This window comes from Dermacentor variabilis, chromosome 6, assembly GCF_050947875.1.
Source record: "Dermacentor variabilis isolate Ectoservices chromosome 6, ASM5094787v1, whole genome shotgun sequence".
Classification (NCBI taxonomy): Eukaryota; Metazoa; Arthropoda; class Arachnida; order Ixodida; family Ixodidae; genus Dermacentor; species Dermacentor variabilis.
The window spans coordinates 186,900,841-186,925,772 of record NC_134573.1 but is presented as its reverse complement, the minus strand read 5'-3'; the positions used below and the strand labels follow the sequence as shown (position 1 = coordinate 186,925,772).

At 43.7% G+C, this 24,932-nt stretch overlaps 3 protein-coding genes across 5 annotated transcripts in view; 1 reads left to right on the top strand and 2 right to left on the bottom strand.

The window, feature by feature from the left end:
• The window catches only part of LOC142585961 (structural maintenance of chromosomes flexible hinge domain-containing protein 1-like), a 409,872-nt gene extending 399,993 nt beyond the window's left edge, over nucleotides 1–9,879 (bottom strand). The window contains exons 1-3 of the mRNA XM_075697096.1: nucleotides 9,492–9,879; nucleotides 8,808–8,883; nucleotides 7,823–7,899 (exon numbers count right to left, since the gene is read on the bottom strand). Of these exons, the coding sequence (XP_075553211.1) occupies nucleotides 7,823–7,899; nucleotides 8,808–8,883; nucleotides 9,492–9,611 (273 nt within the window). The 5' untranslated portion in view covers nucleotides 9,612–9,879. The remainder of the gene's footprint in view (nucleotides 1–7,822; nucleotides 7,900–8,807; nucleotides 8,884–9,491) is intronic.
• Nucleotides 9,880–14,648: 4,769 nt separating this feature from the next.
• Nucleotides 14,649–17,724, top strand: LOC142585960 (uncharacterized). 2 transcript variants are annotated; one of them, XR_012829163.1, is made up of 6 exons: nucleotides 14,649–14,908; nucleotides 15,006–15,152; nucleotides 15,292–15,373; nucleotides 15,687–15,871; nucleotides 16,165–16,356; nucleotides 17,249–17,724. XR_012829163.1 is itself a non-coding variant. In XM_075697095.1 (5 exons), the coding sequence occupies exons 1-5, from the start codon at nucleotides 14,906–14,908 to the stop codon at nucleotides 16,252–16,254; spliced, it is 507 nt and encodes a 168-aa protein (XP_075553210.1). In that variant the 5' UTR covers nucleotides 14,649–14,905; the 3' UTR covers nucleotides 16,255–16,447. The 2 variants fall into 2 exon arrangements, 1 of the variants encoding a protein (XP_075553210.1); XM_075697095.1 differs by lacking the exon at nucleotides 17,249–17,724 and having other exon boundaries at nucleotides 16,165–16,447.
• A 4,232-nt stretch (nucleotides 17,725–21,956) lies between these two features.
• The window catches only part of ScsbetaG (Succinyl-coenzyme A synthetase beta subunit, GDP-forming), a 41,553-nt gene continuing 38,577 nt past the window's right edge, over nucleotides 21,957–24,932 (bottom strand). For both annotated transcript variants that reach the window (XM_075697092.1, XM_075697093.1), the window contains one exon: nucleotides 21,957–22,083. The gene's annotated coding sequence lies outside the window, so the exon portion shown is untranslated. The remainder of the gene's footprint in view (nucleotides 22,084–24,932) is intronic.

Here is a 24,932-nt window from a genome sequence, read left to right as displayed (position 1 = left end):
TCATCTTGAGAGGCCTGAAGGACATGAGCATGAAGGCAGTGAGGCAGTACGGGCACCCAGCATTGTCCGTCGGGATGATGGATATGGTGGTACAGCATTGAGTTTTGTAGCTTGCATTGTGTCGGCTGTCTGCGGAGCCTGGTGTTAGGCGGGCGCGAAGCTCCACGAAGGCGGTCTATAACAAGCCGACAGTACGAATGGGCCAGTTGTTGAGACGAAAATGATTCATTGTCATCCGAAGTAAGATGGTCAAGAGTGGCGAAGGACAAAATCGCCGAAGAAGAGACGTCAGGGATTGCGTCCCTGGAGGTGGTTGCGAAATCATTGATGAGTGCGTAGGATGCGGGCAGCGAGAAAGAGCGTCTGCATCTTGGTGCTTCTTACCAGACTTGTAGATGATCTCAAAGTCATATTCTTGCAGACGAAAAATCCAGCAGCCAAGATGTCCTGACAAGTTCTTGAGCATGGAGAGGCAACATAAGGGGTGATGGTCCGTAACGATGGTAATGGTGGCCCTGGAGATAAGGGCGAAACTTCTGGACGGACAAAACGACAGCTAGGCATTCCTGCTCGGTGATGGTATAGTTCTTCTCGGCAGGTGCGAGTGCGCGGCTTGCATGTGCAACGACTCTCTCACGCAAAGAGGTCTCGCTGGAGGAGAACAGCACCAATTCCATGGCCGCTAGCGTCCGTGTGCAAGATTTTGGGTGCAGTCTCGTCAAAATGACACAGGACAGGTTCAGATGTGAGGGCGCCCTTCAGCTGGTCAAAGGCAGATTCACATTCCGGTGACCACACGAAGGGAGCACCAGAACTAAGTAGATTGTGTGGGCCGAAGGTAAGTACCAGAACTAAGTAGGCCGAAGGGCATGACGAACTCGTAAAGGCCATCTGGGGTTGCAAATGCTGTCTTTTCTTTGTCGTCTTCATGCATCGGAATTTGCCAGTAACCTGAACGCAGATCCAGGCTGGAGAAGTACTTGGCACCTCTCAGAGAATCGAGGGCATCGTCAATGCAAGGCATAGGGTATAGATCCTTGCTCGTAATCTTGTTGAGTGCTCAGTAGCCGACAAAATCCCACGGAGCCATCTTTCTTTCGGACCAAAATGATGGAAGATGACCAAGGGCTAGCAGAGGGCCGGATTATCTCACGTTGCAGCATGTCGGTGACATTTTCCTCAATAATTTTGCGCTCAGCTAGAGACACCCGATATGGCCGGCGACATATGATGGATCTGCCGTCTGTCTGAATGCAATGCGTTGTGATGGAAGTCTGACCCAATGTCGAAGAATGGGTGTCGAATGAAGTTTCATGCATCTTCAACAAACTAAGTAACTGTTGCGTCTGCGAAGGGGTCAAGTCGGGGCCGATTACAGCTGCAAGAGCGGAGGTAGAGGGAGAATGTCCAGCATAAGCGATTTCAGGGGGAGCTGCCTGGGAATGACACAGAGAGGCTCGGAATCAACAATGCAAGCCAAAGTGGCGCTTAAGCCTGTTTCACATGCAAGCGAAAATGCTGGCGAATCCTGCCGCCGCGCCGCAGAAATCTGTTTCGAGCGGCGGCGGCACTTGCGGCGGGAGCGGCGAGGTTCGGGCAAGTAGAAATTTCATCGCAACGGCAGAGTGGCAGCACCGCTTCCGAACGGCCCGCCTTGACACGTGACCAGTGGAGGACTAGTGCAGGAAAGCCTGCGCATAGGATGATGTTTATTTACTTGCTACACGTGGTACGGGTAACATCCCAAGAGAGCGTTTCCACGAATTGTTAATTGCTAAGCGCAGGATATGCATTTATAAAATAAAGATTTGAGAGGCAGGGACAAAGCAATGCTTATATTGGTAGTCGCAAACTACCGAAACTGGCTGAAAGTCCTGTGTTTTTTGTCAGCAACACTGACATTTGCAGCGGCGCAAAACGCGTGGCGGCAATGCATGTGAAACGAAACCTTGCGAAAAGCTTCACAGCGTCACGCCGCTGTTTGCTCCATGCGCTCAATCGCTTGCATGTGGAACAGGCTTTAGGAAGGAGAATTTTCTCGGGTGCTGTGTTCCTTGCGGCGGGACGCGCAGACCCATTCCATTGTCAAATCTAACTAGGCCTGATACAATGACTATTCCCTTTGTGAAACAATGCGCAGAAGGCAATACTAACGCATCTCCATGGTCGATGACGTCGGATGTGATGGTCAGAATTTGCTGACAGCCTGGAGGTAGCACAGTATCTTCTGCAGTGAGTAGACGAAGTGGCTTGTACTTTTCATCGCCAAGCGAATAATCGGTGTCGGTCTTATGTACGACATGTTGCCCACAACAGATAGCAGCAGAAGCAGAGACACGGAAATCCCATCCTAAAATGAGCTGGAGGGAGCATGACGACAGTACAGCAAAATGTATGTGGTGGATAATGCCGTCGATCATTACACGCACAGTACACAACGCGGAAGGGCGGATAGTCTCCTTGAGCTGCAACCAGCAGTGGTCCATCATAAGGCGTTGTAACTTTCCCTAGACGCTTACACAAATCAGCATGCATAACAGATAAAGTGGCACCAGTGTTCACCAAAGCGTCAACTTGCACACCCTCAACGAACACAGAAATCATATTACAAGGGCGCGCTGGAGGAATTGTAGTTCTATCGGTAAATGCAGTTTTCCTCCGAAAACTGCATTTTCTTAGGTTCTTTAGCTTCCCTGGCCCAGCACCCCCGTCCTTGACATATGTTACTGTGCGCAAATCAGCGTTCTCTAGACCTTTCTTTCGTGTCCTGTTTTTTGCTGTTTCCATTCTGAACAGCCTGCACAAACTAGCCTAACAGCAAGCTCTTCTCAAGTACATTAACATAATGAAAGTCAAAGACAAGGGAAAGAAAATGAAGAAAAGGGGGAGGGGGCAGGTGCTTATTATCCGTTTCCTAGACAGGCAAGTCTCAATATTTTCGGTATGCTCTTCTTTTGTGCAGTGTGCTCGACGATTGGGTCAAGTACCAGAAATGAGAAGCTCTCCGATGACACAAAGGCCTGGTGGGAGCAGCAATGCCCCCAAGTTTTAAGCATGCGCTCGTCGCATCTTTATCTCTTTGTAGAATTTTAAGCACTGATCCTCCCTCAGCAGTTATGGTTAACACAATCCGGAATGAGGTGGAGCCATTCCATGAATGGGGCCGCAATGTTCTGTACATGGGAGAGAGGACCGCCCCAATGACACACCCAAGCCCAAGCCCTTGTCTTGCTTTCACATTCAAGCTTTCCCTTTCACCCATGTAGCTCTTTTGAAGCCCCCTTCCTGAAACTTTGTTCCGTAGGAAAGGGGGGGGGTCATCCGAAAATTTCAGGGTGGGGGATCAACTCCCCAAACTGCCCCCCCTCCCCCCCTGGCTACACCAATGTGTGTCGGTGATGACTTTGGATGATCACACGTGCAATGTATACACTTGAACCTCATTATAACGAAGTTGAAGGGAGGGCCGAAATTATTTCGTTATATATCTGTTACTTCGTTATATCCATTATTGCCATTTAATGCAATACATGCCCAATGGGGTGCACAATTGTAAACATGGAAATAATATGACGGCTTTGTGGTCCACAAAACTGCGCTACACGGTCACACATGCGATGAAATTGGAATAAAGCAACAAAAGAATCTTTGGCATGAGCAACATGCAACTTAGCACCTGACGCGAAAGTGTTTAGATAGTGGTCTTCTGTTCCATTGTGACAAGCTTTTGCGTCCGCTTTCCACTTAACTCATCGCGGTCAAGCAGCACATGCCACACAACACTGCGCTTCACTGTGCGATCGAGGAGGCAAGCGAACTTCACCGCTTGCCGGCTTGGCTTGGCTGGCTCGAGGCCTCCAAGATTGCACTAATGCCAATGCAATTTCAGAGGCAACGTCCAGTTGCCAGCCTGCACGGTGCACCGCAGGGAGAAGGAGAAGTGAATGCACGGCCTGGGCGTGACCCCTGAGATTGCACCTGAAAGGTCAGAGGCTAGGCCAAGCTGCGGCTGTCTGTGCGGTGCGCCAAAGAGAAAGAAGTGAATGCACTAACCTTTCACACCACTGCACATAGCCGTACAGCATGGCGTGACTCGTGCAGGCCTGCGCATGACCTCCGAGATTGTGCCTGGTAAATCTCGGATGTCACACCCAGCTGCACTTGGGAAGAGTGCGCGGCACTCTTCTCAGCAGTGAATGTACTAATATTTCACACTGCTGCGCATAACCACGCAACAGGCATGCATAAGAGAAAGAGGTCAGTGGACGAGTGTGATCATGAGCTCGTGTTTGTGCACAACTAAGCATGGCGATGAGAAAGACCAGTGTTGCTTGATGATGTACTCGAAATGGGGATGCGGGAATTTTGAACTGCAACTGCAAACGAGTACCAAACCCCGCGGAAAGAGATGTACTCAGCGAGCAACATTCAACTATTTTTTGGTTTCGAAGACGAATCTGGTTCGTTAGATCCATTGGCAGGACAATTTCACTTTGTTAAAACGAGGTTTTAAATACATGGATCTCTATGGGAATTTCAAGGGAAATTTCATTTACTTTGTTATATCCCGCTTCATTGTAACGAGGTTCGAATGTATATCATCAAAGCTTCGGCAGGCTGGCTGCAGTACTCTGCCCAAATTTTAAATGACAGCTGCCACCTGTCTATTTTAATGCATATTAGCATGACAATTCAACCTTTTTTTTTCCTGCAGACAAGAAAGCTACATACCCAAGAGTGTGGAAACAGTGCAGATCTGTTCATTACCATAATTTCCATAGGTTCATAAAGTGATTACTGAGAATAAGGAGGATTCACAAGACGAACATGATCGTAGGCAAATCAGTCGTGTGATCTATGACATGCATCGAATCACTTATCGATTGACATTCACATGACAAAGAAGCGCACCCGAACTAGCCCTACTCTCGCTCCCCAAAGCATGAGCGACAGCGCAAACTGAATGGAATGTGGTACTCTTTCACTCGGGATAATCCAGCTAGCAGCACAAGTGATGTATTTTTGTTGGACGTATCTCGACAAGGAACTTAAAAGGCTCCCAAAGAACCTCCGACATTTTTTTACTCATTTCAAATAAACACTCACATTGCATACAAATGCTGCGATGATCATCTTTGGCTAATGCGGCAGTGCTTTGCAGCACGGGGATGCCATAAATTCAAAAAACAATCCCATGCACCTCTCTGTTGGCCTTTCCGATGTTTCTCTGCACATTGGGATGTCAACAGAGCGCTCCAAGTGACGTCAACAGAGTGAATGCTGTCGACTAGTCGACCTACGAGAACCTACGACTTCCGGTTTGTCTGGTAGTCTCTGTCCATGCAGTTGATGCCAGCCGCAAACCTGCTCTTCTTAGTTGTGTTGTTTGCTTGAGCACACACATGTTGCATGTTTTGGTTTGCAATTTGCAGTGCAAGATTACTTGTGTTTCAAGTACACATTAAAAAAACATCACAAGAGAGAGAGAGAAATGTAATGCAAGTTCGTTCCGTAACGACGTGATGCTTCAATTCTCGTTCTTCTCGTAGGCGTTAGTGATGTACACCCTGCAAACGGCAAAGGCCCATCTCTGTGAAACAGGGCAGTATGGTATCCAGTTGCAGCTCTGGCAAAGAGCTGGCCTGTAGCGGGACATCCTTCATCTGTTTGCTGCACTTTCTTTTTTCCATTTGTGCATTGGGCTGTCGGGCCTTTAACAATATATAGTAAACAAAATGGGCAGTGATCACAGCACAGGCCAGCACGGTCTGGTGCGGCAGCAACAGCAGGTATCCGCTGTTGCTACCTGCTGTCGTGGTAACTGGATGCGGACATTGTTTTGAAACAAGAAAAAATAAACAATGAATGAATGATGTGTTCACATGCCATTAAGAGGTATTTAGAAGAGTACATGGCAAGAAGAGACCGCTCAAGGAGAGCGACGCAAAGGAGAGGGAGAAACGAGTGGCAGTCGCATTCTTGATCACCAAACCCCTGTAGCTCTGCTTTTACAGCATCATGTTTAAAAAATCTTGCGGCTACATGTTCACTGTAGACTTGTACGCTACTGTCACAATATAAAAAAAATTTCGACCTCAGGGTTGTTTTGGGGCCCTTTAAAGGGACTGACAACTGGCCAGAATGTGTTGCGAGACATTGATGGAAATGAAATTACCATGATTTATCGTGATAGAATCCAGCATGCTGCTCACAATTTAAGTAGGAAGCATAATTTTAAATTGGCAAAGGAAGTCTCAAAAACCAGTAAATGGCATGAATTGGCAGTGAAGCTTTACTACTTCGAATGTAGTATACGAGATTACTGTACATAAGTCGGCTGTCATTAAGTACCACATAGTTATTGCTTAGAATTGCAGTTCATATATTATTAGGCTATTGCTTTTTATTCTATGCATATTGCGAAGTAAAAGAAGTGCTAGCTATGAGCTGCGCTCGCATGGCTCAATGGATGGTGGCACACAATTGCTGTTGTATGTGCGCGAAATTCCGAGCACGCATGCGAGCTAAAATCCTTTGTTCCAGCTCACTCAAGTCTATGAGACATGCTTCGGAAATCAAAAGTGCACACGTGACTACGGCAACACAGTGGATTGCATATCACATGTAAAAGCATCATTTTACTTTAGAGAACTTCACTTGGCTTGACTAAAAAACATCCTTGACTTGTTTATGACACAAGCTGTTGGACAGGTAACCAAGAAAGCACATAGCTATTTTTGTAGACATAATAACACTTCGAAAAACATGAATCACGGAACATCAGCTTGATAAACAAAATAATGCTTTCTCACAGCTGTGACTGCACTTGTCTGCCTCCCACCAATGCCAGCACATAATCGCTATGACGCTTACAAATAACTGTTTCCAGCACGCTTCAGGTGAGTGATTACATTCTCACTGCAGATCGAAAAATTCTGATAAAAAATGTTTCACAATGTTTTTAGCCTGACCACTGCACTAAGTTTGCTTTGGACAAGCGTAGCCAGCAGCAATAATCCCGTTTTTCAAAGCAATTTGAATGAACTCAACATGTCCACTTAGTTTCTCTTCTACTACATGACTGCGGTGTCAGTGTTTGAAATGTGCGGTTAATTTCCTCCTCTTCATTTTCCTACATAGATGTCAAAGCTTTTTTACCCACATTGATTCAGTCTTCGTGTTCTACAACCTAGATGGCAGCCATTTCGTCAGCACTGGAGGGGTGCGTTTATTGCAGTCTTTGTCTTCTACTACATAAATGGCAGCACTCAAACGCTGCATTTTTTTGAAATCGCACGCTTACTGTGCCTTTCTCCTAGTTTTAACTCTACCGTTCGTGGCAATGACAAGTACACATATATTGCATAGTGAAGAAGCAAAAGGAGGTTATCACAGTTAAAATAATATGAAGTGAATTGGTTGAAAAAGCTTTAGAAGAGTTTTCAATGGAGTGAAGTTTGAAAATAAATCATGAAAGAAAAACACTGAATAAGGCCACTTTTGGTCAAAATAATAAAACACTTACAGGATTAAATTAAAACTGGTTGTTGCCAGACTGAGGCATTTCTCCGTCAGCATTTCTAGACGAAAATACCAGTTCTTATTTCTGTTTCAGGTGTATTACGAATATCTTCATGCGAACGGAGTGATCTGGTGACATATAATCCTACGGTAGGGAATCTGTGAGCTAAGTTTGCGATACTGTCTGCAATATGAATCCAGCTATATTATGCAGAACAACACTGCTATTGGTTAGTACTATGAATGGTTAGTACAGAGTAGCTGCATTATGAAGGCATCAGTTTATTCATGATAAACTCACCTTCTGAAATGTCTGGCCTGTGAGCTCCTGGTCAATGTTCTTGAGCACATACAGGGTTTCACCTCCTTCAAGTTTTTCTGAAAGTAGTAGAGCACTGGTCAAGTATGTGGCCAATCCAATGTTTTTCATACTGAAGTCACATGCTCGCTTTTAGTCAGTATTGAAACCAAAGGCCATCGAAATCCGACTGCCTAATTTACTCCTTTGGGCAAGATCGTGGAAGGGATTATAGTGTTCACAGAGTTAAACCATTTATAATGTTCACTGAAAGTAAGCATGTGAATGCAGCAACTTACTTGCCAGCCTCGGAGGTTTCAAAACTTTTCAATAAATTTGTGCACTAGGTAGGCTGCTTTTCAACTATAACTTGTATTAAATAAACCAAGTTGTTTGCATAATGCAGATGAAGTTGCTTTAAAAAATGCATATGACAGCTAGCCACATTTCACGTTCAGTATGATCGCTTGCAGAGGCCAACCAGCAGGTGGGCCTTTGTAGCAGGCATCCCCGTGCAGACATCCACACTTCTGTCTGGTGCTTCAGCGAGGCAATGCAAGACAACAAAGGCAATATTTTTGCTCCATTGTGAGCAGTGGGAAAATGAAGGAGACTCTGCAAAGAACATAGGACGAGCTTTTCTTTTAGTCTCTTTCCTTTAGTAGACTGCTCACAATGGATTTCCAATATGCCCACTTTAATATACTTCTACAATAATTTTTTTTCTTTTTCTTTTCTGCTCAGTTTGAGTTTATGCAAAAGCAGCAACATAGTACTGAGACAGACAACTTGACCCCTACAACTACTGCAGTATTACTTATCGTTCCGCAGCACTCTGCTTTAGAGTGCATAAACATTTGCAAGCTCCCCACTGGTTCCTAACAAACAGAAAACATTTAATATTTATAGTCACCTGATGCATGACTGTTATGAAGTCAGTATTCATATATTTGCCATAAAATTACGCAATCATTCATCATGCTCTTACCGTAAGTGGCCTTGTTAATCTCTTCCCTGTTTGTTGTGCAGATAACGAACGACTCCGCGGAGACGATTCCATAGTGCTGTGAAAATGAGATTACGTAAATCGGCATGTAACAGTAAGGACAAAGTTGCAGGTGTGGTCTACCAGGCCCATTTTTAAAAACAGGCAAGCAACACGCCCCCACACAACAAATGCTTACTCAATGAAAGTGTGCGTCAGACAGCACGGATGACAATCGAAAAATCGAATTTGCTAGCTAACATGATCGCCGATGCTTCGCTACACGTGATAGCATGTGCAAGGCGCCAACGATCACAATTTTAAAGCAGCGCAACTGGCCAGGTACAAATCCGACAGAAAAGCGCCCAAGGTGGACGCTGTGTCAGCACGGCCACGACACAGAAATGAAAAGCAGTGTCCTAGCTTTAGCCGGAGTTGCAAGTGCTATCAGCTCCATGAAGTAAGCCTATCGCGGCATGTTTCTTCTCACAAACACCGCTATTAATATAGCTTGAAGCTTACAACAGCGTTTAGATCACTACATTACGACTCATTCTATCGTGTCACTAAGAAAGCATGTCAGCGTTTTGCTTTGACACAAACGCAAACACGCCATGCTCCTGCAGAAGTCGGTTTGTCGATTAACGTCCCAACATGTACCAAAATTTGGAAAGTTTTGATATCTACCTTCATGACCCGTGTCCTTAGATCCAGGTAGTCATCCTTCGGCCCCACGGCAATCACAGACTCCGGTGTATTGCTTTTTCGGCGGTCGTAAACAAAAAACTGTTTATTTGGTGCGGCCATATTGTTTTCTACAGCTAAAGTCCTCGTCGAAAAAAAAAAAAAAAAACGCCGGGAACGGCACTTGGCAAACTAAACACCCCTAATCCCTACCAAAATACAGCAAATACAACACGAAGCGAGTGTGTGTGTTCATTCTGGGGCGTCAACGACCGCTTAAAAAACTTACTTCGTTTGTAGCATAGATATTCAGAAGAAATAAAAAATGACGCGTTCAGCGCGTTTAACAATCAAGCGCCATCTAGGACTTCGACCTTCGGTGGCTTCGGCTTCGACGCTTTGCACCAAGTGTTGGCTACGCAAGGACAAGCATGGCAGCGGCCACAGAGTTTCATAGAAATCTGGCGCTGCGATCGTTCAACCATCATGGGGATCATGGGAACATTTTTGTAGGAAACTCTATACTCTACGGGAACACGAAGGAATGAAACTGATGGGAAGTATAAGCTACGGATTGCCATTCTGTTAACTGGCAAACTAATCTACATTTTTTTTTTTGCAGTTTTGGTTTTGCTCCAAGCGCAATTGCCATAACCTGCAGTCGGGCAGTGCAACGCAAAGCTCTCTGCCTTTGTTCTATTGCTCGAAGTGGCGATAGCGCATTGGGCCAGCGGCTGGGACGATGCTTGTGTCGCGGTGTGGTGTCGAAGTCCTGACGAGAAAGCGACGACATCGTAAACGTTGAAAGAACATGTTTTGACCGTTTGGACCTTGGTTTGTTAACTGTGTTAGGTTGGCATGCACTCTGTAGCGTTACGTGCTTTATGAAAATTCAGAATAGGAAAAAGAAGGCACTACTGATACAAGACATATACAGTTGTACTTCAGGTTTTCCCGCTCAGTTTAATCCAAACGTCATTGAAAATAATCCAGGTGCCAGCCAATTTAATCTGAGCGCCAACATTTTTAATCCAAGTGCCAATAATTTAATCCAGACGCCACCACATTTAATCCCAGCGCCATCCGAATTAATTAATCCGCGTGCCAACTCATTTAATCCTTGCGCCAGCCATTTTAATCCAAATGCCACACATTTTATAATCCCAGTACCAGTCAATTTAATCCTGTTGGAAATTGATTGAGAAACAAATAATTCTTGCAGAAGAAGTCGTAACAGGCGTCATGAATGCCGTCTATTCATTCATGTGATCACCATATTGTCTTCAGCACTATAGGAGCGAAGTTTCCACGCTACCGCTCTCGTCATATGGCTGCTTCAGAAACACTCCCGTGTGTTATACCGCTCGCTCATTTCCTCCTTTTCGAGTCGCATTTCTGAGCGACAAGAGTGACCCACGTAAGTGAGTCAGAATCGTGACGGATATTAAGAGGAAGCTTTAGCTCGGGGGTTCCTATCTAAATACATGTAAAAGGAGAATTCGTTTTTCTCGGCAACCACCGCACCAAATTTGACGAGGTTTATTGCATTTACAAGAAAAACTCAAAATCTAGTGACTGTTGGTTTCGAATTTTTGAGTTAGGTCGTGAATTTTTTATTAAAAATTGGCAAAAATCGAAAAATTTCAAAAAACTAAACTATCATGTTTACAACTCTGTAACTCAGCAATGAAGGATGATATCACAATTCTGTGAATTGCATCTAATAGTACATCTAAAGCGGACAAAATTGGTATGTTACACATGAATATAAAAAAAATTAATCATAGGGACATGCAACGTTTGCAAAATCGTTGTAACCAACGTAACAAATTCACGTAATATGTAAAATGACATACTGAATTTGTCCGCTTTCAATGATCTAATGGATGCCGTTTACAGAATCGCGATATCAGTTCTTGATGCAGAGCTATGAATTTGTAAACTTCGTGCTTCTATTTTTTTCAAACGGTCAAATATTTGAAAATCGTGTCAAGAAAATTTAAGCCCTAAATCGAAATTCCGCTTCCAACAGTCACTAGAATTTAACTTTCTCTTTCAAATACAACACATTTCATCAAAATCGGTCACGGGGTTATCTCATAAAAACGTTTTTGCGTTTTACATGTATTTGAATAGGCCGCGTCGGAGTTGGGCCCGAGCTAAAGCTTCCTCTTAAGTGAATTGGGTTGCGATCATGACATGCGATTTCCTTCCCGATCGTCTTGCATATCGATCGACATCGTTCGCAAGGGTAAAAACTTGCTCACTGTTACTCAGGCACTTGACATAATCACTAAGCGATTCAGTAAAGCTCATTAAGCTTGTGTCTTGCATACACTCTTATGCTTCCAACATGCATATCAAACGAAATGGTTCTCAGAATGTAACAGCTTATTCTTGAGTGACATGACTGGGTCACTAGTGACCTACTCGACGTCACCGCCGTCGCACATCTTCTAACCTGCCTACTAACATATCGAAGGAAATCGCTTTGAAAGCTTAAAAACCTGCTCCCTATCATTGACTCAAGTGACGTGATGACTAATGAAACTCATGACGTCACCACGCTTCTCACGTATGCACTATCCTAAACTGCCGACATGCATATCAAACGGAGTGGCTTATAAAGGGTAATAACCGGCTCACTATCACGCAGCCAATGAGGTGATCACATGTGACTCGCATGATGTCATATCCCGGTTCTCACCCAACCCTGCACTTCGTTTGATAAACGTGCCGGCAGTTTAGGATAGTGCATCCGTGAGAAGCGTGGTGACGTCATGAGTCACTATAGTGATCACGTCACTTGAGTCAATGATAGTGAGCAGGTTTTTAAGCTTTGAAAGCGATTTCCTTCGATATGTTAGTAGGCAAGTTAGAAGATGTGCGACGGCGGTGACGTCGAGTAGGTCACTATATATAGTGACCCAGTCATGTCACTCAAGAATAAGCTGTTACTTTCTGAGGGCCATTTCGTTCGATATGCATGCTGGAAGCATAAGAGTGTATGCAAAACACAAGCTTAATGAGCTATATTGAATCGCTTAGTGATTATGTCAAGTGCCTGAGTAATGGTGAGCAAGTTTTTACCCTTGCGAACGATGTCGATCGATATGCAAGACGATCGGGAAGGAAATCGCATGTCATGATCGCAACCCAATTCACTTAATATCCGTCACGATTCTGACTCACTTACGTGGGTCACTCTTGTCGCTCAGAAATGCGACTCGAAAAGGAGGAAATGAGCGAGCGGTATAACACACGGGAGTGTTTCTGAAGCAGCCATATGACGAGAGCGGTAGCGCGGAAACTTTGCTCCTATAGTGCTGAAGACAATATGGTGATCACATGAATGAATAGACGGCATTCATGACGCCTGTTACGACCTCTTCTGCAAGAATTATTTGTTTCTCAATCAATTTCCAACAGGATTAAATTGACTGGTACTGGGATTATAAAATGTGTGGCATTTGGATTAAAATGGCTGGCGCAAGGATTAAATGAGTTGGCACGCGGATTAATTAATTCGGATGGCGCTGGGATTAAATGTGGTGGCGTCTGGATTAAATTATTGGCACTTGGATGAAAAACGCTGGCGCTCAGATTAAATGGCTGGCACCTGGATTATTTTCAATGACGTTTGGATTAAACTGAGCGGGAAAACCTGTAGTGGCTTGACAATCAAAGTTTATTGAGGGCTTCATTATACATTGCTCGTTTACGTGCTCATTGAAATACGTACGTGTTTTAGGACTTTGAGAACACAAACTTACTTGTGGTAGTAAAGCTTGCTGCTTCCTGGCTGTAGTCTAGTGTCGCAAAATGGGTAAGTGCAAGGCCACGCCATGACGCTTCGGGAGCGGTACGTCAACATCAAATATAACGAAGCATACTCGTTGGAGGCCACGTCCTATAGCCAGCACTGCAGCAGATGTGCTTAAGTGTACTTGAAGACGTTCAGCAATCGTGAAAGCCGAAGCAGCCTTTCGAAAGAGCGAGAGAGTTCGCAAGTGCCAGTCGTCTGCGAGAAAAGTCTCGCGTTTGCAGCGAGCATAGGCGTCGTAGCAGACGACACATGTAGCATTCCTCTCAAGGGCGCAACGCTTTCTCACAATACAACATTTTTATTTCCATAAATACTTGAAGAGTATCTGTATATAAGTGCATGCACGGTTGTTATTGCTGTTGCAAAAATAAATAAATAATTATTCTCTGGCGTTAAATCAGGAACAGAATCGCACAAGAATGTGCGATTCACCCTGGTGTGTCCTGATAAACCATAGTAAACCGTGCTTCCATCTCGAAGCCACACAAAGTTTATGTAACGTGTTGTACATTATATAAGATACTGCAAAATAAAATAGATTTTACGCGATGATACTTGAATATAGCTTCGTTTACTGCGCCGCAAGCAAACGCCACTAGTCTAAAGATCGAAATCAATCCGAATCCTGTACTTCCCATCATTCCCATGTAGGTTGAGGTTGTAGGATGAGGCATGGGTTGAGCAGTGGTGTAGGAAGCTTTATGCAGTGGCCATAGAGTTTCTCACTATAACTAATGTAGTGAGAAACTCTATGACAGTGGCTATTTGAGGCATAGAGTTTCTCACGATATTATAGTGAGAAGCTCTATGAGTTGAGGCAACGCGACACTAGCGCCACATTTCCCTCTAGGGTATTTATTTAGAAACTCTATGGTTTCAAGCACTGATTTCAAGGAAGCCAGTGGTGCCTTAACCGACCGCTGGGTAGAATACACTCTAGCGATGCAGCGTTAAACAAACAAAAAAAAAAAGAACGTACCGAGCCAGATACCAGGAGATAGATTTGTTTTGCGGGGCGTGGGGAGAGGAGGAGAAAACGGCTGAACACCTGATACTTGCTTGGAAACAACCATGGAAACAACTTCGCCCTGCAGTTGAATGTAACCGGGAACTATTCAAAGCTTTGGGTTTTAAAGACAGTGAAAGTAAAATAGACTTTGAACAGGTAGAAATAACTAAACGGAGGCTACCTGATTGGTGGATAATATCAACGCAAAAGTAAAGGAGTAAATGCATAGGTATAGCATGTATATAGTACCATTCAAGGCTAGGTGGCGCGCGCCACCGCCATCCGATTCAAAGGGTTGAGCCTTGATCATCCATCCACCTATCCAGCGCCGCCGTTGGCCGTTAGTTTCGTTTTTCGTAGCTGGCTCACAGAACCTGTAAAGTTGGTTCTTTATTCGTCTGCTCCGGTTGCACGCCTGCCGTCCTCTTCCTGCTGCCCGCGTCCGCGAAAATTTTGTTGTAAATTATTAATTAGTAGCCATATCGCAGAAGAGTGCAGCTGTGACGCACTGTACTTTCTGGACGGCATCATAAAATACCAGACAGTACCAGCTGTCATTTGTGTTAGCTCGGTGCAAACACCATGGTAAGTGCTTTTGCTGTCGCCGTAGTTACCAAGACACCACCTGGTTCTTCGTTATACGACCACCTGTTAAACCCTGCTTTTTCGCTTGATCCTTCAGTCCCGGAAAAGCGCAGCATCTGGAGGCTACAAGCGCAAGCTCAGCGGCAAGCCCGAGCCGAGCGAAGAACAGAAAAATGACATCAACGCCGCATTCAATTTATTTGACCCCAGTGGCAGTGGTCTCATGGAAGCGAAAGACTTGAAGGCAAGTGCTCCAAGCGCTGACTGGACCCTCTCTAAACTTTCTAACAGTGCGCTACACGGTTGTTAATTTCCATTTTCGTGCCCTAAGTGATTGTATGGCTGGTGCTAATAATAATCTAACTTGTAACTTCTATCTCCAGTTCGCAATGCGTGCACTGGGCTTCGAGCCTAGAAAAGAAGAAGTGAAGAAGCTGCTCGCAGAGATAGACAAGCAAGAGACTGGTAACATTCCTTTCACAAATTAGCTTTATCTAAAGTCGTCCAGTTAGCGTCAAATTGCAGTGCACGCGGTGCTCAAGGCCGATACAGTAGAATATAGCTTATTTATAGCTTAACAAATTCCGATTCTCAGATCGGTGCACGATTATGCTTAGGTTCCACTAATTATATAGATGATGTGATTAAAAAAAATAAGTATATTTGACTGTGGTACATTCTGTGACATGTGCCGATATGTGAAAAGGCCCATTGAATCTACTTTCTTAGGTAGTATATATCTCAGTGTGACTCATTTCCCCTGTCTTGCGACATTTAGGCAAAATAGCTCGAGAAGACTTCATGAATGTAATGGCCACAAGATTGGCAGAGAAGGACATCAATGAAGAAATTATGAAAGCTTTCCAGTTGTTTGATGAAGACAACACAGGCAAGATTTCCTTTAAGAACCTCAAGAGTGTTGCAAAACAGCTCTCCGAGAATCTGTCAGATGAAGAACTGAAGGTAAGAAGGCCGTGGTCTACAGTTCAATGCGAGGAAGTTTACTTTCTAAGCATAAAACATAGCAATGGTAACAATTGACAAAAACATTTGGATTTCATATTATAAATTTCTGCTCAGCACTGAGACATAAACATATCAGATTTTGCTTTGCTTTCCCACCTACATTAGCAAATTTCAACATCTTGATCGTTGCAGACTTATTGTGACCATAATTATGCTGCTACAACATTCCATTACTTCCCTGAGTGGCTCATCCACACCCTGCTAATAAATATTCATCACTCTCCATGCAGGAAATGATAAACGAGGCTGACAGAGATGGAGATGGTGAAGTTAACCAGGAGGAGTTTCTTCGAATCATGAAGAAAACTTGCTTATATTGAACATAATCTGTGTTTCTTATGCTACGGTTGACCATCGATGGCACAAAATATTTGTAAAATTGAAGCATCTGCCAACACGAAGACCAGCTGAGTTACTGCCGAGTAAGTGAATAAAGCATTATCACAGTGGTAGCCCAAAAATGTGAAAGAATAAAGCCACACACGGTAAGCACTGCCTTGTGTGGTTCTTTTCTGTGCGCCTTTTTTTTTAATCATATTATTTATTTCCACCTTGAAGGCTTTGAATAAGATGAGGCATTTACTAAACCTTCAATAGCCAAAAAGAAGCAGAAATAGAATATAATTCACCAATCTAATGAATGTACAGAACTATTGCAAAAGATATATTGCATATTAGGTGATTAGTACTATAATTAACCCAAACAGAAAGGCATACAGCAAAATTGTACAGTGTACTTACTTGTACATATTTTGAGGCACAAGGCAACTTCAAAGACATTCCATAGACTGATGCACAGTGCATTGCTGTGTGAAATGATTCAATAGCATTTCTGGAAGTTTCTCGTGGTTTCTACATATGTGACTGTATTGATAGGAGGACTAGTTGCAGAGTTGCATTTGATAAAAGAATTGCTCATTGCTGAAGTGTGATGAAAGCAGATGTTAAGAACATTGGCTTTAACTGTTGCCTGGCATGTGGGTGATAACAGATAGTACATCAGACATAAATGCAATATAAAACTGCTTGATCCAAGTTGTAACAGTAAGCTTAGTTCTGTGTTTAGACAAGTGTTGCTTGAATCGTTCAAAGTGCTAAAACATGCAACGGTATGGGTTTACAAGATTATGGGTAACATAGAATGAAAGCTATCACATTTGTCTCTGTGTATGATATACTGTATCACTGAAGGAAACAGGGTAGGGCAATATCTTGCAAAAAATCTATTTTTTGTTTGTTAGAGATTTGGAATCTCGAGTCTTTCCTGAACAATGCTGACTGTGTCATTTACGTGTGCGTGATTTATTTCCCCAGGAAATGACCTTTTCCAAAACCTATGCTCCATCTCAGGAGTACCTTGCAGCACTGTGAAAGCTGCAGGGCTCGTTAGCCAATGGGAAAAGCGAAAGCCCCTCAAAATGTGTTCATCCACACCACGCCATCTTCTCGGCGTCTCTTTTGCATCTGCTCGCCTGCTTTGTTGGTATTTGCTCCTCGCAGTTAATCTAGCTTGTTTATTATGCCTGAAAATGTAAGTAAACCATAAGGCTAATAACCCCCCCGTCCCTCAAGCAAGATAAAGTGTGGCTATAGTAACGTGAAGTATATTACAGCAGTCGTGAACCATGCAATGTTACATGCTACAACTAAAGTCAACACGCATCAATTATTGTGCTGACGAAACTTGCGTTATACTGAAGCCAGGCACCTCAATTTTCGCTTCCGGTACAGTTTGTGGGTGCCACAATGTACGACATACTGTGTGTGCTGACTTTAAGAACAATAAATGAATAAACAAAATGTTTTTTCAAAGTAGAATCATGTTATAAAGTTCAATGCGTGACTGGCAAACAATACAGTGATCCGGGAGAGGTGCCTTAAGTTTGAGAAGTCACTGGCACCCAAAGTTTTCATCCTCCATACTGGCCTCCTCTTTAAAAGGTTGCTGTGTCCTCCCATAGGTTGAGCACGACTGGTTGGTAGTTGTCAACAATGACATCAATGATGTGGTCAGTTTCTTTCATCTTCCTCAATCACATGTTTAACACAGTTGCATATCGAAGGGTAATATTGAAGGGCAATTTCAATGAGTTTTTTTTCTAAAAATGAAATAGAACTGGACAAGCAGCATTTTATTTCGTCTGATAATACAATACAGGGATGTTTTTTTGCAGCGAGTGGTTGAGTACTAGGGACAGCATTTAAATGAGGAGTGCCTTTGTCATCGGGCAAGTACTTGAATGTCCCAGGAGAGTCGCTAATCACGTCCTGCATTTACCTCAATTTCTCAATTATTAATGCTCTGTTCGCTATAATATCGACGCCTTAGAGGTTCTCTAGCAGTAATGTACCACTTTAGCTTGACTTAATATTTGCCTTTAGTGTCACTTTAAAGTGTGCATGAGCTTCAAAGCACCTTTGTTACATTGAAATGCAAGCCTACCATCAAGCTAAGAACAGCTGTTTTTATTGCAATAGCAATTATTTGGACACTTTAGCTGCGATAACATAGTGGCTGCGCGCTGTATGCTGTGTGTGCAAGTGAAAGTGTGCAAGGGTGAGCTGAAGATGGTGGCTCGATCTTGCTCACTTAATGTACCAAGGAGAGGTTCTACTTCAGCGACGACTGCGTATGGCGCGGCTGTGCGGGCCTTATCTTGAAATCGATCTGCGATGAGAGACAGAGTCTAGGTGCACTGAGGGCTGATGGCTTCATGTGCACTGTGTTCTCGCTGCTTAGCTTGTGTTGAAGCGAGAGGCAGGACGAAGGTCAATTTGCTCGCTGCCAGTTGCCGCGCTTCCTCACTCCAGCATTTTGGCAGCGAGTGTCTGCGATCGAGTGAGATGTGTTCATGTTTGCCTGTGCACACATGGCACCATGCTTGTTAATTTATTAGTAAGTGAATGCTTACAATTTTATACTACTGATAAAACTACTATCCTTGCTTCATATAGCTATTTAATAATTTGCTCATTACATTCGATGCTTTGCCTCTCGGGCAAAACTTCTTTAATGCTAATGCCAGGCTAATGCTATATGTGGGGTGTCCCAGTTGGACTAAGATTTTATAAAAAAAAACCAAAGGCTCTAGAGAAATCATACGAATTGCATAGTAGCAGCAGTCTTGTGTACTTACAGCCAGTATTATTTTCATCACAAAGTATTAGTTGCTTTTAATTAGTGAACTTCTTAATTATTGCTTTAATCGTAAACATATCAATTACAAAGTTGTAGGGCACCTTAAATAAGCTCCAAATCAAGCATTTACTTCGTGCTGAAGGTTGTTTTTTTCCAAGGAAAAACAAAAGCCTGCGAAATGTGAAATAGATGTGCGCTCACACACCTTTACACAAGCGCCTCGAAGCGACTTTTGAAAGATATACGGCTGCTCTCATTTATCGACGCATCGTACAAGGCTTTGTCATGTTGGCTCGAGAGGTTTCATGACCTAACTAGTGTGGTGCAATAAGCGTCAGCATCTGCAGACGCAAGAATGTTGGGCTTGACCTTGAGGCACTCTGGATAGCTTTAACCTTTGCTTATCATGAAACAAAGCTACAAAAGAAATTCAACCAATGTAAAAAAAGCACAAAAAAGAAAGAGGCAGCTCTCGGAAGAACAGAAAGCAGCTACTCGGGAGCTTATTTCAATAAAAAATAAACCAAAAGCACGTAAGGCGTCTCAGCCACCCACAAAGAAACATTGAAAGGTGCAACTGGTTTAGCCATTTGCCCTTTCCGTCTCTTGACCTTCGGAAAAGAGGCAAAACAAAGCAGTTTTTTTACCTGTTTCTATCTTTGTCACAAGCTTTCTTTATATACGGATAGGGCATGATAGGGTGACATCATGAAGGTGCGTTAAAACAGTTGCATTTTACACCAGTTTTAAGCAGTTATTTTCCACTGCCACTTATAGCACGTGCTCAAGCAGGTCACCGCCTGAAGCAATACAGTACTTGCCTCTTTCCAACACTTGTGCTGTTGCAGGTTTGATTAACGCCGTCGGAATCTCACGGCAGACTCCGCATATTTCTGCCTTTAGGACGTCCGGTGTGGTAGTTTTACTGCTATACACGTAATCTTTAACGTAGCCCCACAAGAAGTCAAGCAGTGTCATGTCCGGCGACCTTGTAGGCCAGGGTACAGGCTCGTGCCAACCAATCCACTGTCCAGGAAAAAGCTTGTCGAGCCACGCTCGAAACTGACTACTACTATGGGAAGGAGCACCATCGTGTTGAAACCAGATTTCGCGAAGGTGCGCAAGTGGAACGTTGCAACAGACATCATTCACAGGGCCCCCGATAATGTCATTTACGTATCATTGCGTCATTAGTGTGTTATAAAAAAATATGGGTCCAATGTCGCCATTAAAAATACGAAACCACACATTAAACAACTACTGGTATTGGTGTCATATTTGTGCCAGCCATTGGGATTCCTAATATTCCAGTAGTGCGCATTGTGAAGATTAACTTCATTAATCTGGGTGTTTCTGGGCGTTAATCTGGGCGTTTCTGAAGAAATTAGCCTCATCTGTCCAAAGCACGCAAGTGAGAAAGTCCAGTCCTTCATATTTTGTGAAAATCCAATTGGCAAAGTCAAGTCTGTTTTCAAAATCTCGGTCTTCAAGTTTTTGGTGAAGATATACATGGTACGGGTGCATATGGCGTGTTTTTTTTAAAATCCTCTACATTAACGGCCTTGAGGTTTCGGCCTCTCCACTGGCATTGCGCATGCCACCGTGAGGGTTAGCAGCAAAGAATGACAATACATCCGTTTCCGCTGTGTGAACTACCGTCACAATCCTGTGTTGCTTTCTTGTGAAGCTACCCGTCTTGCAAAGGACTTTGTACGTTCTAAGGACTGTTGACGGACTAGGGTGTCTTCCACAATGCCACATCTGCAATAGCTTGGCTGTCTTCCTCAACTGTCCCCGTGCGCCGCCCCAGAGCCAGGATCATGTTAGCCCTCTGATCATTGGTGAGGGGCATGATGTGTGTCCTTGAAGAACAGGTCACTGTCATAGTACCGTTGAGATCTCCCGTTATCTTCGCACTGACATGGTGAGCAAAAATGATTTACGTAATCAACAACAGCATATGCTGGCCATGCAGATCCGCCAAGCACATTAAATGGACATAGCCTGTGCAAAATTTGTTTCTATTGCTAAAGGAACTAAAGGAACATGCGTTCCGGGCACGTCTATCTACAGAACAAGATGAGTGTGCAAAATTAGTCCCAAATGCGCCGTCATGGTTTCCCAGCTTCGAAATCTGTCCACCCCCCTCCCCCCTCTACGGCTCCACTACGCTTATCAATGCGTCAGCGGAGTGTTCTTGCGATGCCACAACAATCGCATAGCGTGAAGCCCTCTATCGAGCTGCTGCCACTAGTAAAGCCGTGTATCCGTGGCTGTTCGCTTGGGAGCACATGAGTTGCGCCGCACGAGCGCGTATGTATTTCGTATTTTGGATGTTTTGTGCACTTTCGTTTTTTCTTGGAAAAACTAACGAGGTAAAACTGAGCAGAAAACAAATGCGAAACAAATGCTTGATTCGTAGGTTATTTGAGGTGCCCTACAACTTTGTAATTGATGTTTGCAATTAAAGCAATAATTAAATGTTCACTAATTTAAAGCAATTAATACTTGATGTACCTAAGTATAAACGGCTACGGCTACTATGGAGTCGGTACAATTTCTCTAGAGCTCCTCGTTCTTTTTTTATAATCTTGGTGCAAGTTAACTGGGACACTCAGTATATTGAAATTCAGTTTTAAGCAAGCATTGCAGCCTTGTCATATGCAACAGCATGCCTGTAAAGTCTTTAAATATAAAATTGACTTTAACAACACTGTGGTGATATTTCGAAATTTGTGAACTTTTTCTACTGTGCACCTCTCTTATGCTGGACAGCTTGAGATTAGACGCATACTGGCTAATATTGCTTGCACCAAAAGTAGCACGTGAACACAGCTTATGTTTTCATGACTGTAGATGAAGTGCAGTAAACACAGTAACAGATTTTAGGAATGCTTGGCCTGTTTATTAGTAGACAAAATTTGGCCCAGTGAATGCAGCTACAGGCTGCTCTGTACAACAAAACCATTTTTCCGTTGGCAGATTGTCACCTTATGACTGGGAGGCCCATCTGCAATGAACAAAAGTAGCCGGTTTAAGTGACATGACACCAAAATAAAGGCACCTACAAGAAGTAGAAAACAATTTCCTTTTGTCGTTTGGGATATAAAAGCCTGAAAAGCAAGGTACCTAACTTGAACGCAACTAACAATGAATTTTTGCTTAAATGAGCCTTTCTCACCAGAGGTGGCAAACAATGCCAATGACACATTTCAGGCACCTAAGGAAGCATATGAACTCCAACTCTACAAGATGGATGGCACAGGACACAATGTGTTTTGCAGTATTCCAGAGAAATAGAAGTAAATAGTAGAGGTAAAGTAATAAGTTAAACTGCACCTAAAATACTACTTTACCTTTGCTGTAGAGGAATACTGGCTTTTGTATGGTGGTGCTACATTTGTAGTGTAACTTAGTGAATGACAACAGTAATGTTTAACAACTGGGCATGATGACAGCTTAAAGAACAACTGACTTTTTTTTTTTTTTCAGTGAAGGTCCAGGACCTCTAAGGCCTTAAAAAAAAAATACTGCCAGGCCTCTGAGCGCCCTAAACAATTCAATATGAAGAGCTTTTCTACAGCCAATTTCGGGTGTGTGTCTACTGTGTCGTGATGTCATGTGGGAGCAGGACGTGCAGCGTTTTTGACACTCCTGTTCATTGTGAAGGCCAATTTAGCAGCATAGCAAATGATAAAATTAGCCAGAGCGAGTTTCAAACATCACCACGTCCCGCTTGCACGTGACCGTGACCACTCACTGCATCATGTCACGAATCGGTAGAAACAAAATGGAAACTGGCTGTAGAAAAGCTATTTCATAATTTAGGGCCTTGAGGCATGCCAGAATTTGTTCTAGGGTTTAGAGGTCCCAGACGTTTATATACAAAAGAAAAAAAAAAAAAGAAGAACTATCATGTCAGTACACCTTTCACACCTTCAGAAAGTGCTTCAGAAAGATCCACTGTGGTTGCTTTGTGGCTGTGGTGTTGGGCTGCTAAGCACGAGGTCGTGGAATCGTATCCCAGCAATGGCGGCCGCTTTTCAATGGGGGCCAGTAAAAGCCAGTAAACAGTAAAAGCTTGTTAATTCGAAATAGCCGCAGTGGTTTGTCCAACAATATATTGAAAGCCATATGTAATGCCTCCTGCTAATTCACACTGAGATCAGCACTGCCACTGATAATTCGAACGCCGCGCCATCGTGGATGGGGAAGTGCTAGTGCATGGGAGCAGGTTGGAGTTGCTTGCGTCGCCGCGCAGCTTTCATTTCATTTCATTTTATTACCTTAAAGACCCACGAGGGTGTATTACATAAGGGGTGGGTACATATATTTTGGTGAGCAAGTGTTAACACAACGAAACATGACTGGTAACATTATTGGCAAAGTTGGATGAGCACGTGATGGCTGTGATGTCGTTGGGTAGGTCGTTCCAGTCTGCTGCAGTACGGGAAAAAAATGATGTGGCGAAGGTGGTAGTTCGGGCATGAGGTCGGTAAACTTGAAGCGGATGACAAGTGCGATGAGATATGCGGGCTGGAGGGACGATGTAGGGTGCGCGGCCTAGTGAACTATGGAAAAATTTATGAAACAAGCAAAGGCTGGCACTGCGGCGACGAAGTGATAAGGGCAATAAGTCAGATTCAGCTTTCAAAGCTGACACACTGATGTCGTAAGAATATGATGAATGGATGAATCTGGCTGCTCTGTTTTGGACTGATTCGAGTGCGTTTATAAGGTAAGCTTGGTGCGGGTTCCAAATGGGTGAGGCATATTCTAATTTTGGTCTGACAAAGGATTTGTATGCTAATAACTTCACATGTTTAGGGGCTTGGCGGAGATGACGTCTTAAAAATCCAAGTGTTTTATTAGCGGATGAAATATGTTCGTAACGTGTGTGCTCCAGGACAAATCGCCACACAAGGTAATGCCTAAGTACTTGTATGATAGAACCGGTTGTACAGGGACATTAGCTATGACGTATGGGAAATGAAGTGGGTTACGGCGATGCGTAAAGGACAAGATTTTACATTTTTGAGGCTTAAGTTCCATTAACCAATTGGCACACCATTCCTGAATGCGGTTAAGGTCACCTTGAAGAGATGTTTGGTCACAAGCGTTATTAACCTTGCGATAAATTACACAATCATCGGCGAACATGCGAATATTACTAGAGACTTGGGTAAATCGTTAATATAAATTAGAAACGGAAGCGGTCCGAGGACAGAACCTTGCGGAACACCTGACGTTACTGGGATAGGATTGGAGTTGCGGTTGTTAACGGTGACGTACTGTGAGCCGTTAGTCAAGAATTCTTCTATCCATTTAAAATATTAGAGGGGACATTCAAATATGAAAGTTTTAGTAGTAAGCGTTGGTGAGGAACCTTGTCCAACGCTTTTGCGTAGTCCAGAAAAATAGCATCGGTCTGTAGGTTAGAGTCAAGGTTATCATGCAAATCATGAATAAAAATGGCTAGCTGTGTTTCGCATGAGCAGCCTTTTCGAAAACCATGTTGCGCAGAATGAAAAAAGTTGACAATCGAGGAAGCTCATGACATTGGAGTAGATGACGTGTTCCATGCTCTTTCCATCTGCAGCCCTGTGTTTAGGCCCGAATGGAGAGAGAGACGTGTTTGCGCCTGGCCAGGCATGGCCACCGCCCCTGTTGCAGGTTGGTTCTCTCCCTCTCTCAAGACCTTCAAAATAAAAATGTGGACGCAGTACTGCACAGTTTTTGTTTTTATGTTGCATCTTGGAGGCTATGCTCTTTCTCCACAAGGTGTTCTGTCAAGAAGTGGCACCAGGGGCACGATTGGGGATCGTTATCGGAATGTGCGTTCGGTTGCGCGGTGCACGC